This window comes from Odontesthes bonariensis, chromosome 16 (genome assembly GCF_027942865.1).
Source record: "Odontesthes bonariensis isolate fOdoBon6 chromosome 16, fOdoBon6.hap1, whole genome shotgun sequence".
Classification (NCBI taxonomy): domain Eukaryota; kingdom Metazoa; phylum Chordata; class Actinopteri; order Atheriniformes; family Atherinopsidae; genus Odontesthes; species Odontesthes bonariensis.
In genome coordinates, this window is record NC_134521.1 from 35,031,258 (window position 1) to 35,044,224 (window position 12,967).

The following is a 12,967-nucleotide window of genomic DNA, read 5'->3' on the forward strand; positions in this document are numbered from 1 at the left end:
AAACAGTTGTGAAACTACAATGATATTTTTGTCAAATCAAGAATGATAAAATAAAGTTTTGTTCTTGTAAGTGATATCCTTATCATTCCATATAAAATATGAGTGTGGTGAGAAATTGTGATTGTACATTAGAGACCAACAGGAAAGCATTTGCTTGTGGAAGTTTGCTAGGGCCAAAGGAAGCTTAGATATGTTATAATTACAACGAGTAAGGAAACCAAATCCTCCCACAGATTTAAAAAGATGGTTAGGGATACAGTTCCAAATGGAAGAAGGATATTTTAGGAGTAGCTTTGCCCATTTTTATTTTAAACGAGTTGTTAAGTAAAGAAAAGTCGATGAGATTGAAACCCCCTGAAGAGTGATCAGCCATCATAACATTCTTTTTTATTAAGTGAGATCTAGATCTCCACACAAAATCTACTATTAATCTATCTAACTTACTGCAAAAATCTTGTGGGACATCTAGAACCATAGCTGGATAAATGACTCGGGATAAGGCTTCAGTTTTTGCAAGTAAAACTCTTCCAGTGATAGATAGATCCCGCTGCAACCATGAATTCAGCTTTTTTTTAATTATTGGAATGAGAGGGTCAAAGTTTAATAGTGTTCTTCTTTTTTGATCCCTGCATAAAATGATGCCCAAATATTTTACCTCACTTTTCACCGGTATATTGTAAATTGAATCAATTGTTGAAGGTTTCAGAGCAAAGATTTCACATTTAGAGAGGTTAAGGGTCAAGCCTGAGGAATCTGAAAAAGGTTTTATAGTTTTTATAGATAGAGGAACCTGATCTCCATTTTTTAGGAATAGGGTGGTGTCGTCTGCTAGTTGACTGATTAATAGTGACTGATCAGCAATAGAGATTCCCTCTATTTTACTGCATTTGATGTGAGTGGCTAATAACTGCATAGGTAAAAGGAAAAGGAAAGGAGATAAAGGGCATCCTTGTCGGATTCCACGTTTTGTCAAATCTCGACGTTGTACCATTTTTTAATTTGATGGAGGCATTACTGTTTTTATACAGCGTCTCTATAGCCTTAAGGAATTTTTCACCAAAACCGAAAACTTCCAAAGCTTTAAAAATAAAGGGATGTTCAACTGTATCGAACGCCTTGTAAAAATCTAGGAAAACAAGGAAACCCTCATCAGAGGTGAGGTGGGCATAGTCTATAAGGTCAAGAACTAGTCTAATATTATTTGATATTAACCTTTCTTTAATAAAACCCGACTGACATTCATGTATTATGCTATTTAGTACATTGTTTATCCTTTTGGCCAGTATACTTGCCAGGATCTTGTAGTCGTTGTTTAGTAAACTTATTGGTCTCCAATTCTCTAAATAAAAGTGGTCTTTGTGGGGCTTAGGAAGTAGGGTAATGATACTTTGACTCATGGAAGGGGGGAGAACCCCAATATCTAAACATTCTAAATAAACTTTATGTAGGAAGGGAACAAGTACTTCAGTAAATTTCTTATAAAACTCAGCATTTAAGCCATCATTACCAGGTGACTTATTTAACTTAAGCCGGTTAATTGCTTCCCTTATATCCATGGGTTGGATAACGGAGTCACAAAAAGTTTTGTCAACTTGGGAAATAGAAGCTAGATTGTTAGACAGGAGGGGGTTAAAGAAGTCATCAGCTTTCGACTGTGAATATTGAGAAAGATAAAGGTTTTGGTAGAAATCCTTACAAGTATTAGAGATATCACTATGAGTTGTCAAAACAGTACGATTTGAAATTAGTTTGTTTATAGTGTTGTATTGAGAGCGCTGCTTTTCTAAGTTAAAAAAATATCTTGTATTCTTTTCTCCTTCCTCAAGCCATCGTCTTCTGGAACGAATAAAAGCACCATTAGCCTTACAAGTATATATATCATCTAGTTTATGTTGCATTTCCACCAATTCAGCTTTTTGGTTTTCATTTAAGTCATCATAAGGAATGCTGGATAAATGTATTATTCTATTAATAACAACTGTCTCTACTGAATTGTTTAGTTTAGCTTTTTTAGCACCAGCTTTCCTGAAAGTAGATTGAATCTCAAATTTGAGAAGTTCCCAGTTGCTGCAGAATTTGTTTTCATTACTAGCTTTCATGAAATATGAACTTATTGGGGCGTTAATGGCTTCTACTAGCGCCTCATCCTCAAGAAGTGAAGAATTCAGTTTCCAGTATGCAGTAAATTTGCCAGGCTGAACGTTATTATCAGCTAATTTAATTACAATGCAGTTATGATCAGATAACGGAGAAGGTAGGATCTCACACCTAGACACATATGGAGACAAAGAACGTGAAATTAACCAGTAATCTAATCTTGATTTAAGCGACCCTGATTTATTTGACCAGGTGAACTGAGTAGTGGTGGGGTTTTTATTTCTCCAAGCATCCAGCAACCCTAAACGAAACATCACACCAGAAAGAGGGGATGTCCCTCGAGAGGATCTTGCAGGAAAACGATCAACACTATTACAAATGGTTTCATTAAAGTCTCCGCCCAGAACTACACGAATGTTTGGATATCTGCTGCAAATATATTCCACTTGAGTTTCTATGTTATCAAAGAAAGTTGTGTTTTTTTTGGAAGAGTTGTGGCCATATATGTTGCCCAGGAGAAAGAGAGAGTCATCTAGAGATACCACAAGAAAAAGATAGTGACCTTCAAGGTCAACAATGGATTCAATTATTTTACCCTGAAATCTATGTTTTAAAATTAAAACCCCTGCCGAGTGTGTAGAGCCATAGGAAAAGAAAATATCATCGCCCCATTGGGATTTCCAGAATTTTGCATCATTGGGACTAGCATGTGATTCTTGAATAAAACAGAAGTCAGAATTTTGCCCTTTTGCATAAAGAAAAATAGCTTTTCGTTTTAAATCATTTCGTAAACCTCTATCGTTAACAGAACACAGCGAAATATCAGGGAACATAGTGTTGCGAGAGATCACTTACAGCAAGGGAGTGATCCTCTTCATGTTTTCACTATCCTCATGGTAACAGGAATAGAGTTAACCATCAAAATAGAGTTAGCCATCAAAAATAGGCTATAATAGATAAACCACCTTTCAATTTTAAGGTATCAGTATGCATACAAAAGAGAAGTGAACAGGAGAGTAGATGGAACAGATGCCACAGTGAGTACTTAAATGTAGCCTAAAATAAAGTAGGAATAACCTTGTGAACCTGGCATTTGTTGTGGATCTTAACCCACAAATCTGCGTTTAACTCTAGTGCACATCTGGATGCACTGAAGCACTGGATCTTTTTTTTGTCATTATAGACTCCAGCAGTGAAGGCGTCAGTTCTTCGCCATCCACGAAAGCCTTTGGACCGGCGAAGTAGGCACGGTATCCTCCCGCGCGGGCCTTTTCAACAAGAGGCCACAGCTGTTGGCGGGATTCACGGTCGGCAGGAGAGAGATCCTCAGCAAAGCGTAGATTGTTGTCGGTCAGGAAGCGGCAGTTCTTTGCCGCTTTCCACACAGCGTCGCGAAAGTGACGCATTGTGAATTGAAGAATTATCCCTCGTGGCCTGGTTGTGTTGGTTACTGCGTGAGGTGCTGCGTTGTCCGTCGATCGCGGCGTTGTAGATTTCTTCAATTTCCCCAGCCTGTGAACGGAGTCGATGAGAGTGTCAGCTTTGTGTGCAAGACCGGGAACCACTGATTTGCACACGTCCACTGCGCGTTGTCTCACATTTTCCCCTTGTTGCTCCGACACGCCATACAAACGCAGGTTCCAGCGTCTTTTATAACGTTCCAATTCAGCCACCTTGCTCTCCAGATCAGTAATCTTATTTTCTGTAACCACGACGCGTTTCTCTGTGCGATCAGCATTGCATTTAATGTCCTTTATTTCATTAGTTATAAACTCAACCGAGGCCTTTAGACCCTCGATGCCTTGGTCAAGCATATCCGCTCTATCATTAATGACTGTTTTGAGGGAAGAGATGATGGCCATAGCCACGTCTGGGTTAACATCATCAGAGCTATCACCGCACCTGCCCTTTTTTGAAGCTGGCTCTTTGCTCGGCGTTTCAGGTAGCGGGAGCAGCAAAGCGTCCAGATCCTCGGTGAAATTCTTTACAGTGTAGCAGAGGTTTTAAAGCGTTATCTGTGCTCCACAATGTGGCTCCAAACAGTTTCAGGGGAGGCTCAGTGAAGGAAAGTTGTTGATTATTTAAATGAATCGAGTAGAATTGCCCTAATGTGGGATATTTGGTTAGTGACGGTTCATAGATACATTTGTTTGGAGCCCTCTTTTTTTCTTTTTTTTTTTTTTTTAAATAGACAGACGCCCACAGGGAGAGGCAAAACAACCACCGATAAACTGCTAAACGGCTACCGAGAAATGAAAAATCACAATTCAAATGCAAAATAAAAGCAAAGTCACAGATAAAAAGTGTGTTTATTGTGTTCTGAACACAAGTCAAACAGCTATGTTTGGCTTTGTTGTCCTGGTGGGTGCCTGTGAGATCAAATATACAATTCTTAGCATCCCATAAGCATCTAAGGACTGAGCTGAATCAAGGAGGCCTTCTTATTCCCAGGTTTATCTTCGGAATGGTTTAGGTCCAGAATACATGAATGACATGCTGGTAGAGTATAAACCCAGCAGAGCTCTGAGTTCTGCTGACTGAGGTCAGATAGTGGAGCCCAGAGTTCAAACTGGACATGGTGAAGCAGCTTTTAGCTGTTATGCTGCACACAACTGGAACAAACTACCAGCAGAACTAAAATCAGCCCCAACTGTAAGCACTTTTAAATCCAGGTTAAAAACATTTCTCTTTCCGTGTGCTTATGGTTGAATTTATATTTTTCTTTTTCCCCTCTTCTTTGATTGCTTTTAACTGTGTTTTAATATTTATTCTATTTTTTTTTCTCTTTAAATTGCTGCTTTATGCTGTTCTTTTAAATGTCTTAATGTAAAGCCCTTTGAGTTGCCTGTGGTATGAAATGCGCTATATAAATGGGGTTCGATCTGTCGTTTCTCAGAGATGACGGAGGAGGAGATGATGGACTTTGCTCTTCGTCTGAGTGAACAGGAAGCCAGCATCACGGCGCTCCAGCAGCAACAAGAGGAGGAAGCCATGAAGAAAGCCATCCAAGAGAGCGTGAGTACAGAGCTGAAGTCGTTTAAATTAATTTCTTTTGAAGTCTGAAGTCGATTTAAACAGTTGTAGCATCAGGCTGCACGTCAGCACTCCTCCATCCCAGAAGGAGAGAAATAAACAACAATACTGAGAGGAGAGGCAGCAGAACATCTGCTGGAGAAACTTTTAATCTGTTCTGTTGTAGATGGTCGGGCAGACGCAACCGAGTCGGCTCACCGACGCTTCGCTCCGGCTCGGCTCTCGGAGGAAACTCTCTTACCCAAACGGGGAGAAGCCGCCTGCTGTCAATCACAGCTGCACGCTGGACTCATACCTGCGCTCGGGTGGGTCCGCCGAGCCGTTCACTTCCTCATGTCCTCTGACTTAAAGGGATAGTTTGCCTCTTTTGACATGAAGCTGTATGACATCCCATATCAGCAACATCATTTATGAACATCTTCTTATCCCCTGCTGCGTCCTGTGAGCAGAGTTCCAGCCTCGTTTTGGTGTTGATGAAGGTAGTCCGGCTAGTTGGCTGGGGTTTAAGAAATAAAGCGTTTTGCTTTTCAAAACAATATGTGTTCAAAAGAGTAATACATTTGCATCACAAAATCGTTCTGTTACGGTGTTTACTGCTCAGTCTGCACACTTAGTTTAAGAATTAAAATGTTTTCATCTCAAATTTACAGCACTGTAAATTCAGTGTAATTTTTATTTAGCTCTTTGCAAAACTATTCTGCTTCTTTTTTATTATTTTAGGTTCTCATGTTCTAAAGTGTTTTAAAACAAGCAGCTTCAAAATGATAAAAATCTGGATTATAGATTTTAAACCAACAAAAGAAATCTATCACTACTCTTAGCTCTTAGCTTACACTAGCTAGCTACAACTAAACATCCTAAAAATCTGCACGGTCTACACAGCAGGCAGTGATACGAAGGGAGAGAAAATAGGGCCAAGCGGTTGTGAGGTCTGACTTTTTTGTGGAGAACGATTTTGTGATGCAAATGTATTACTCTTTTGAACGCATATTGTTTTGAGAAGTAAAACGCTTTATTTTTTAAACCCCAGCCAACTAGCCGGACTACCTTCATCAACGCCAAAACTCGTCTGGAACTCGGCTCACAGGACGCAGCAGGGGGTAAGAAAATGTTCATAAATGATGTTGCTGATATGGGATGTCATACAGCTTCATGTCAAAAGAGGCGAACTATCCCTTTTAAAGTCGTTGTCTTGTTTTCCCAGAAGCAAAAGGAAACGGAGAGGAAAACGTTAGCAGGAATAAAAAGCGGAAATGGAGAGCAGGAAGTCCTCTGCTGGAGATGCCGGACTTGTCCCAGACTCAGAAAGTCTCCTCTCAGGCTTCGCCCTGCAGATCGGAGTCTTCATCAGCTCCTCTGGACTCCCCACAGGTCCGACACAAACGGTTCTCCCGTCAGCTTCTCAGATCTGAGCTCAGCTCAGTAACACGTCAGAGGGACAGTGAGTAATTGGTTACAGTGGAAACGTGCCTGAGTTTCTCATTGTCTGTGTCTGTTTTCTCCTCTCGGCGAAGCAGAGCTCCAGCTCGACCCAGATCGACGATTCCCAGATCCAGATGTCCCCCGTCTTCCCACTGACGGGCTGCAGAGCTGCGGTTCAGGTGGACCGGCTGAGTCACGACCTGGTGGAAACCTGCAGAAGCTCGGGGTTCGTGTTGTGTTCCCAGGAGACTTGGACTCTGACCCAAAAGTCCGATCAACCCAAGAGCCCCACGTTTCCCCAAAGTGACCTCCGGCCGGGTCCTAAAAGTTCCGTGTTCTCAGACGTTGAGCGGCAGAGTCCTGAGTATGTTCAGAGCCCCGTATTTGGCAGGAATACTCAGCATGAGAAATCTCAAAGTGCCTGCAAACACCACGCCTCTGTCTGTAGCCCAACCTGTGAAAACGCAGGACTTGTGTTCTCTTCTCAGGAGAGTTTAAGGCTCTCCGTGAGGTCCGGGTGCCCCAAGAGCCCCGTGTTCCCACAAAGTCCCGGCACCTCGAACAAACTCCCCCCCTCAGAACTGTTGGTGCTCGCCGATAGTCCCGACCGCTCTGCGAGCCCAGTGTTCGGCACATCTGCACCTCGGCAGAGGAAGAGGTCTACGAGTCCTTCAGCGGCTGAGCTCCGAACTCCAAACTGTGAAGAGAGTTCGCCTGATGGCAGGAAGGTGAGTTAAGGTGTCGGTGAGAAAAGGGGGAAAAAGAAAGTGCACTCTTTTTAAAGTTCCAATGTTTTATGTATAAGGACATAAAAACATCTCAGACTCTGCAGGCCTCAGTTAGCATGTTAAAGGTTAAAGGTCACCCCAAGATAAGAAATCCAAGAGCTACATCTCAGACTCTGCAGGCCTCAGTTAGCATGTTAAAGGTTAAAGGTCATGACAGCACCGTTAGAAACAGACTGAACAAGTATGGCTTGTTTGGAAGGGCTGCAGGAGAAAGCCTCTTCTCTCTAAAAAGAACATGGCAGCACAGCTTAGGTTTGTAAAGCTGCATCTGAACAAACCACAAGACTTCTGGAACAAAGTCCTTTGGACACACCAGACCAAAGTGGAGATGTTTGCTGAGGAAACCAAACACAGCATATCAGCACAAACACCTCACACCAACTGTCAAGCACGGTGGTGGAGGGCTGATGATCTGGGCTTGTTCTGCAGCCACAGGACCTGGGCACCTTGCAGTCATTGAGTCCACCATGAACTCCTCTGGATACCAAAGTGTTCTAGAGTGTTGTTGTTCATCTGAGGTTGTGTTGATCTCACTAAGACCTGATGAGGTCAGTGTGTGTGTTTTTTAAATATATCCTTAAGTGGAAGGCTGTGCTTTCTTTTAACCAACTGATTAGATGTTCTCTCAGTTGGACTAAATAACTCTGAGCCTTGAGCACAGTGTGTTTTCTGACCTTATCACAGAAGAGTTTTAATAACAGTTATTTCTGCTTTGAACCAAGGACACGGAGTCTGACGGTCTGAACGCGGCCACACGTTCCCCCGCCTCAGGTACAGTGGAACATGGCGCCCTGCTCTCTCTGTGGTTCATCTTCATCCACAGGTAGATGTGTGATCGGTTTTTATGTGTTGCAGAGGAGCCCAATGAAAAACCCAAAGACTGTAGCTCTGCTGCCACGGAGCTGACGAGCGACATGACGCTGGTCTGGTCGGGCGAGGAGGGAGACGACGTCACGGTAGGAAGCAGGTTTCCATGTTTTGTGGGATTTATTGAGGAAAGGGTAAAAAAGATCCCCGGATTCATGCTTTCAGAGACACGGGCTGTGCTCGAAACCACCTACTACATACTTGCAAACGTCATACTCATCGATCAGACAGTATGCAGAGCGTTTACCCACAATGCATTTCACTCCTGCCCGAGCCAAAATCAGCTGGCCTGAAGCTGATTTCGCTTGAGCTCTAAACTCTGTAAACTTTAGCAACATTTGAAACATTTTCAGGTGAGAAAGTAGTCGTTTAAATCCCCAACGTGTTGAAAACCTGACAAAATACCGGCTGTTTACAATTTTGTTCCCACGAATTCGATGCTACTAAAGCTAGCCGTAGCGAGCAATGCACTTCCGGTTATTTTCACAAAATAAAATACCCGTTGCCTTTTATCACAGGGAAAGCCATTACCATACAATTTGGTGCTTTTTTTTTTAAAACAGGAAGTGAACCTACCCTCGTTGTAGCTAGCTTGAAACTGCCGTTTTGACAGGAAATGACGATCGGCGACGTCACGTTACGTTGCATCTTGGATAGTTTGAGTATGAGTAGAAACCTCATGATGCATACCCAACATTTCGGCCAATCTAGTATGCATCCGGGAACGTAAAAAGAAGTTAAAGTTAGTAGGAGTAGTAGGAGAAGTATGCGGTTTCGAACACAGCCACAGTTTACCTGTCATTGTTGTGGAAAATATGTAACATAAAACCTGTGTTTTCATGTGGAAATTCCAAAGTATTTCAGAGTGTTTTTTCTCTCTGTGCTGCAGCCGGTGGGCTCTCCCAGCCCGGTCTTCCCAGAGGAGACGCCCAGTCATCGAGCAGAGAACCCGGCGGCCTCCCTGAACCAGGCGGCTGCAGCTTCTCCGGGGACGACCGGGCCGAACCGCAGGTGTGGACTTCACACGTTCCATTTCAGGCTGATTACAGGCTCAGATCTTTAATAACCAGATGGATGACGAGTTATGAATTTAACACTGTTTATCATCTAAAAAGCCACATTAAAACTAAATCAAATCAAATTTATTTATATAGCACATTTCATGTACAGAACAATTCTAAGTGCTTCACATAAAATAAAAGCATTGCAGCAGGGAGTGGAAGAAGCATTAAAAATACATAAAAGAATATAAAGAGAAACAAATAAAATAATTTAAATAAAATAAAAACAAGCAACAGTCCAGATAAATGAAAAGATAGCGTGCAGATTTCATGTATAGACACATGAGAAAATAAATGTTTTTAACCTGGATTTAAAAATGTCTCCATTTGGTGAAAATTAAAACTAGGGGTGTTCCAACAAGGGTACCTCACGTTTCGATTCGATTTCAATTTTTAATGCTTTTTTCCGTACAAGATTAATTTTGTCTTCATCTGTGGCTACATTTGTAAATAAATAACCTATCAATTAACTCAGTTCCTCTAAAACTACACTCAATAAGTAAATAACAAGTTTTTTTTTTAACATTTGACATTTATTTTTCAAAGACACAAAATATTTTATTCTATGACTGTTCTGTAAACATTTACACTTTGACCAGGGAAAGCTCCACCGGCATTATCAGTTACCAAAAACCAAATCTTTATCTGAGATAAATTCCATTCTGTCGCTGCTTTCTCCAGCAGCCCGGCAACATTTGCCCCGGTGCGACTCTCACTCATCTCTCGTTTAAAGAACGTGACTCACCAACTTCCATCTGTTCTTGCACAAAATGTTACGGTAAAGAAGGATTTGGTGACAACCGAGGTCCATGCGTCACATGTAAACGCTACCCTGCTCGCCTTCTTCGTGGACTCCAGGACGTCTGTGTCAGGTTGGGGTGGTAGGACACGGATGCGGACTCAGAGATGTAAAAAGCAAAACTGGGTTTATTATTAACTTAAGACAAAACAAAAGGCGCGGCTGAACCGGATAACAAGACTAAACTGTGGAATAAATACATGAACAGGACTATGACTGAGAAAAAAAACAAAGAACTTGACATAATATACTTAACTTGGCGTGGCATGAATGATATTGACGGTTAGGAAACACAATGAAGAAACCTGGAAACTAAATAGGGAACTGGGAGTGATAGGTGACTGAGTGCAGCTGGTGACAATAACAAACAGGTGCCGTGAGTGACAACTAATGAGCTAACAGAAACTGTGGGGAAGACCATGGTAAACTAAATACAAGACCTGGCTAAAACATCAACTCAAAAACCAAAACATAAACAACCTAAAATATGATAAAACATCAAACTAAACAGGAACTAAAAACATGGGAAAAAACCCATGGACGTGACAGTCTGCTTTGGTTTCGTCGTAGAGGTGGTGGATTTCTTTCTCTACGAAGTGTTTTCGGTGAGGGAGTTTGTTGCGCGGCTCCATGGTGCGCACCGCTAATCGAAACCCCCCGATGCTTACTACTGAATACGGGCGTAAATTCGTCGCGAATTCTTCGCCTTCTCCGAGTTCTTGGGAAGTTTGGAGACAGTCTCCAGGATGGTCCTCTGTGTGGCGGGCACGACCGGAGGCATACAAGGCGCTGCCTCATGTTTGTGGTGTTGTCTGATGTAATTTATTTTTTTCCGTATTTTTCGCGTAGGTCTTGTCAGTCGTCTTATTTGCTCTCTCATAAAATCCAAAGTGCTTCCACACGGATGCAGTCAACCCCAGTGGCGAGAGAATCGGACGCTCTTCGGAGGCTGCTGAAGCTGTTGCCATTTTGCAAAGAAGCTAACGTGCTCTGTTTGTTGTGGTCACATTCACTAAACAGTCCGGGTGGCGTGCAGCGTTAAGGTTCCAGTTATGTGTTTTTTGTTCCGGCCTTGCGGCAAAGCATCGACTTTAATTTTAAATAGTTTTTTTTTTAAGCATCAACGTTAATTAATCGATGCCGAATCGTCACATGAAGCATCGCGATGCATTGCCACATCGATGTATTGCACCCACCTCTAATTAAAACCACAACATGTTCAGGGAAACACAGGAAAACACAGTCTCCTTCAGTCTGTTAAAGGCATGCGAGTTAGATGTTTTTCAGATGTCGTCTACTTTTCTGTTCATGTTCTAACTCAGAGCCGCAGTGTGGGCCTGATATTTTCCTTTCATGAGTCAGTGCATGGGGGGGTCACACCAAAGTCCCAGTAGCAGCAGTTTAACACAAGCATGTCGTATCACCAGTAGTGGTTGTAAAAAAACAGCTGAAAAGTGTCACCGTTGAGCGAAAAACTCTGAATAAAACAGAGTTTTTCCATGATATAAATCCAGTTTATGCTGTTGCTTTTACATGGGATCTGGTGTTTATGTTTAGTAAAGGATCACATTATCTGTAATAACGACTAAACTACCTATAAATACGCTAAAATAGAAAAATCAGATCTGCTCTCACTGAACCGGTTCTGTTGTGCAATAGAGTTTCCAAAACTATTTGCCACTTAATATATTTTACGTGCATTGCTCCGACCCGGCCACAGCACACACAGTCACATGCAGAGGGGTCCTAAACCACAACGAGTTAATAGGTTTAAAAACTTAACAAAGCAAACACACAAACAACAAACTGGAAATGGAACGTTGGACCCACACACAACGATCACAGCTGCTCCATTAGCACAAAGTTACAAAAGTTACTGCCAGCACAGCTCGTAACATCCCAAAAATGGGTGGACTTTCCCACACTGTAGGTTAGGGTTAGTTACCCTTAGGCTTCCTTTACAGCTGATGTGCATGCATACGGTGGTCTTATCTGCACACAGCTGCAACAAACCGACTCCAGAACAGTAACTGATGCTGGATAGCTCACTGACAATCTTCAGTCTTTACTATAAGTTCACAAGCCCCCAGTTTACGTTAGGACCCGGCTCGTAAAACAGAGACTGAACGTTAGGGCTTAAAAAGCACTTTGTTTATTGTTACATTACATCACATTACGGTCATTCTGCAGACGCTTTTATCCAAAGCGACTTACAATAAGTGTGTTCCACATCGGTATCAAAAGAACTTCAGGTCACAAGAAATCATAAGTGCATTTCCTTCCAAAACCCAAACAGCTAAGAGCATAACTAGTGCTAGAGTAAGTGCGGTAAGTTAGGTAACGAGACAAATGGGAAGACAATTTAGGAAACAAATAAGTGCATAAGGAGATGGGCCGAAACAGGTGATGTCCTCAGAGGGCGGATCTGGGTAGTTTTTCCTGAAGAGGTGGGTTTGCAGCCTGCGGCCAAAGATGGGCAGCGACTCAGCTGTCCTGACAGAAGTCGGAGATCGTTCCACCATCGGGGTGCCAGAACAGAGAAAAGCCGTGACCGTGTGGATGGTGCGCAGGGACCCCTTAGTGACGGGGCTGCCGGCCGCCTGGAGGCCGTAGAGTGAAGTGGTCGTGCGGGGGTGTAGGGCTCGACCACAGCCTGGAGGTATGAAGGGGCTGTTCCTTCCACTGCACTGTAGGCCAGCACCAGAGTCTTAGGCCCCATCCACACGTAGCCGTGGATCTGCTAAAACGAATATATTTTTCTACGTTTGGACCTGTCATCCACATGAAAACGTATAAAAACGCATCGTAAACGAATGTTTTTAAAAACTCCGGGCAAAGTGAAGATTTTTGAAAACTCCGTTTATGCAGCTGCGTGTAGACAGAGATAACCGGAGTTTTGC

General features: G+C 42.5%; 1 protein-coding gene across 3 annotated transcripts in view; it reads left to right on the top strand.

The window, feature by feature from the left end:
- uimc1 (ubiquitin interaction motif containing 1) overlaps positions 1 to 12,967 on the top strand; it is a 63,472-nt gene that overhangs the window by 9,891 nt on the left and 40,614 nt on the right. For 2 of the 3 annotated variants that reach the window (XM_075486946.1, XM_075486948.1), the window contains exons 5-11: positions 4,994 to 5,112; positions 5,297 to 5,435; positions 6,335 to 6,501; positions 6,648 to 7,280; positions 8,063 to 8,111; positions 8,196 to 8,296; positions 9,097 to 9,218. In XM_075486946.1, coding sequence (XP_075343061.1) covers positions 4,994 to 5,112; positions 5,297 to 5,435; positions 6,335 to 6,501; positions 6,648 to 7,280; positions 8,063 to 8,111; positions 8,196 to 8,296; positions 9,097 to 9,218 — 1,330 coding nt within the window. The remainder of the gene's footprint in view (positions 1 to 4,993; positions 5,113 to 5,296; positions 5,436 to 6,334; positions 6,502 to 6,647; positions 7,281 to 8,062; positions 8,112 to 8,195; positions 8,297 to 9,096; positions 9,219 to 12,967) is intronic. The other variant, XM_075486947.1, reaches the window with a different exon arrangement.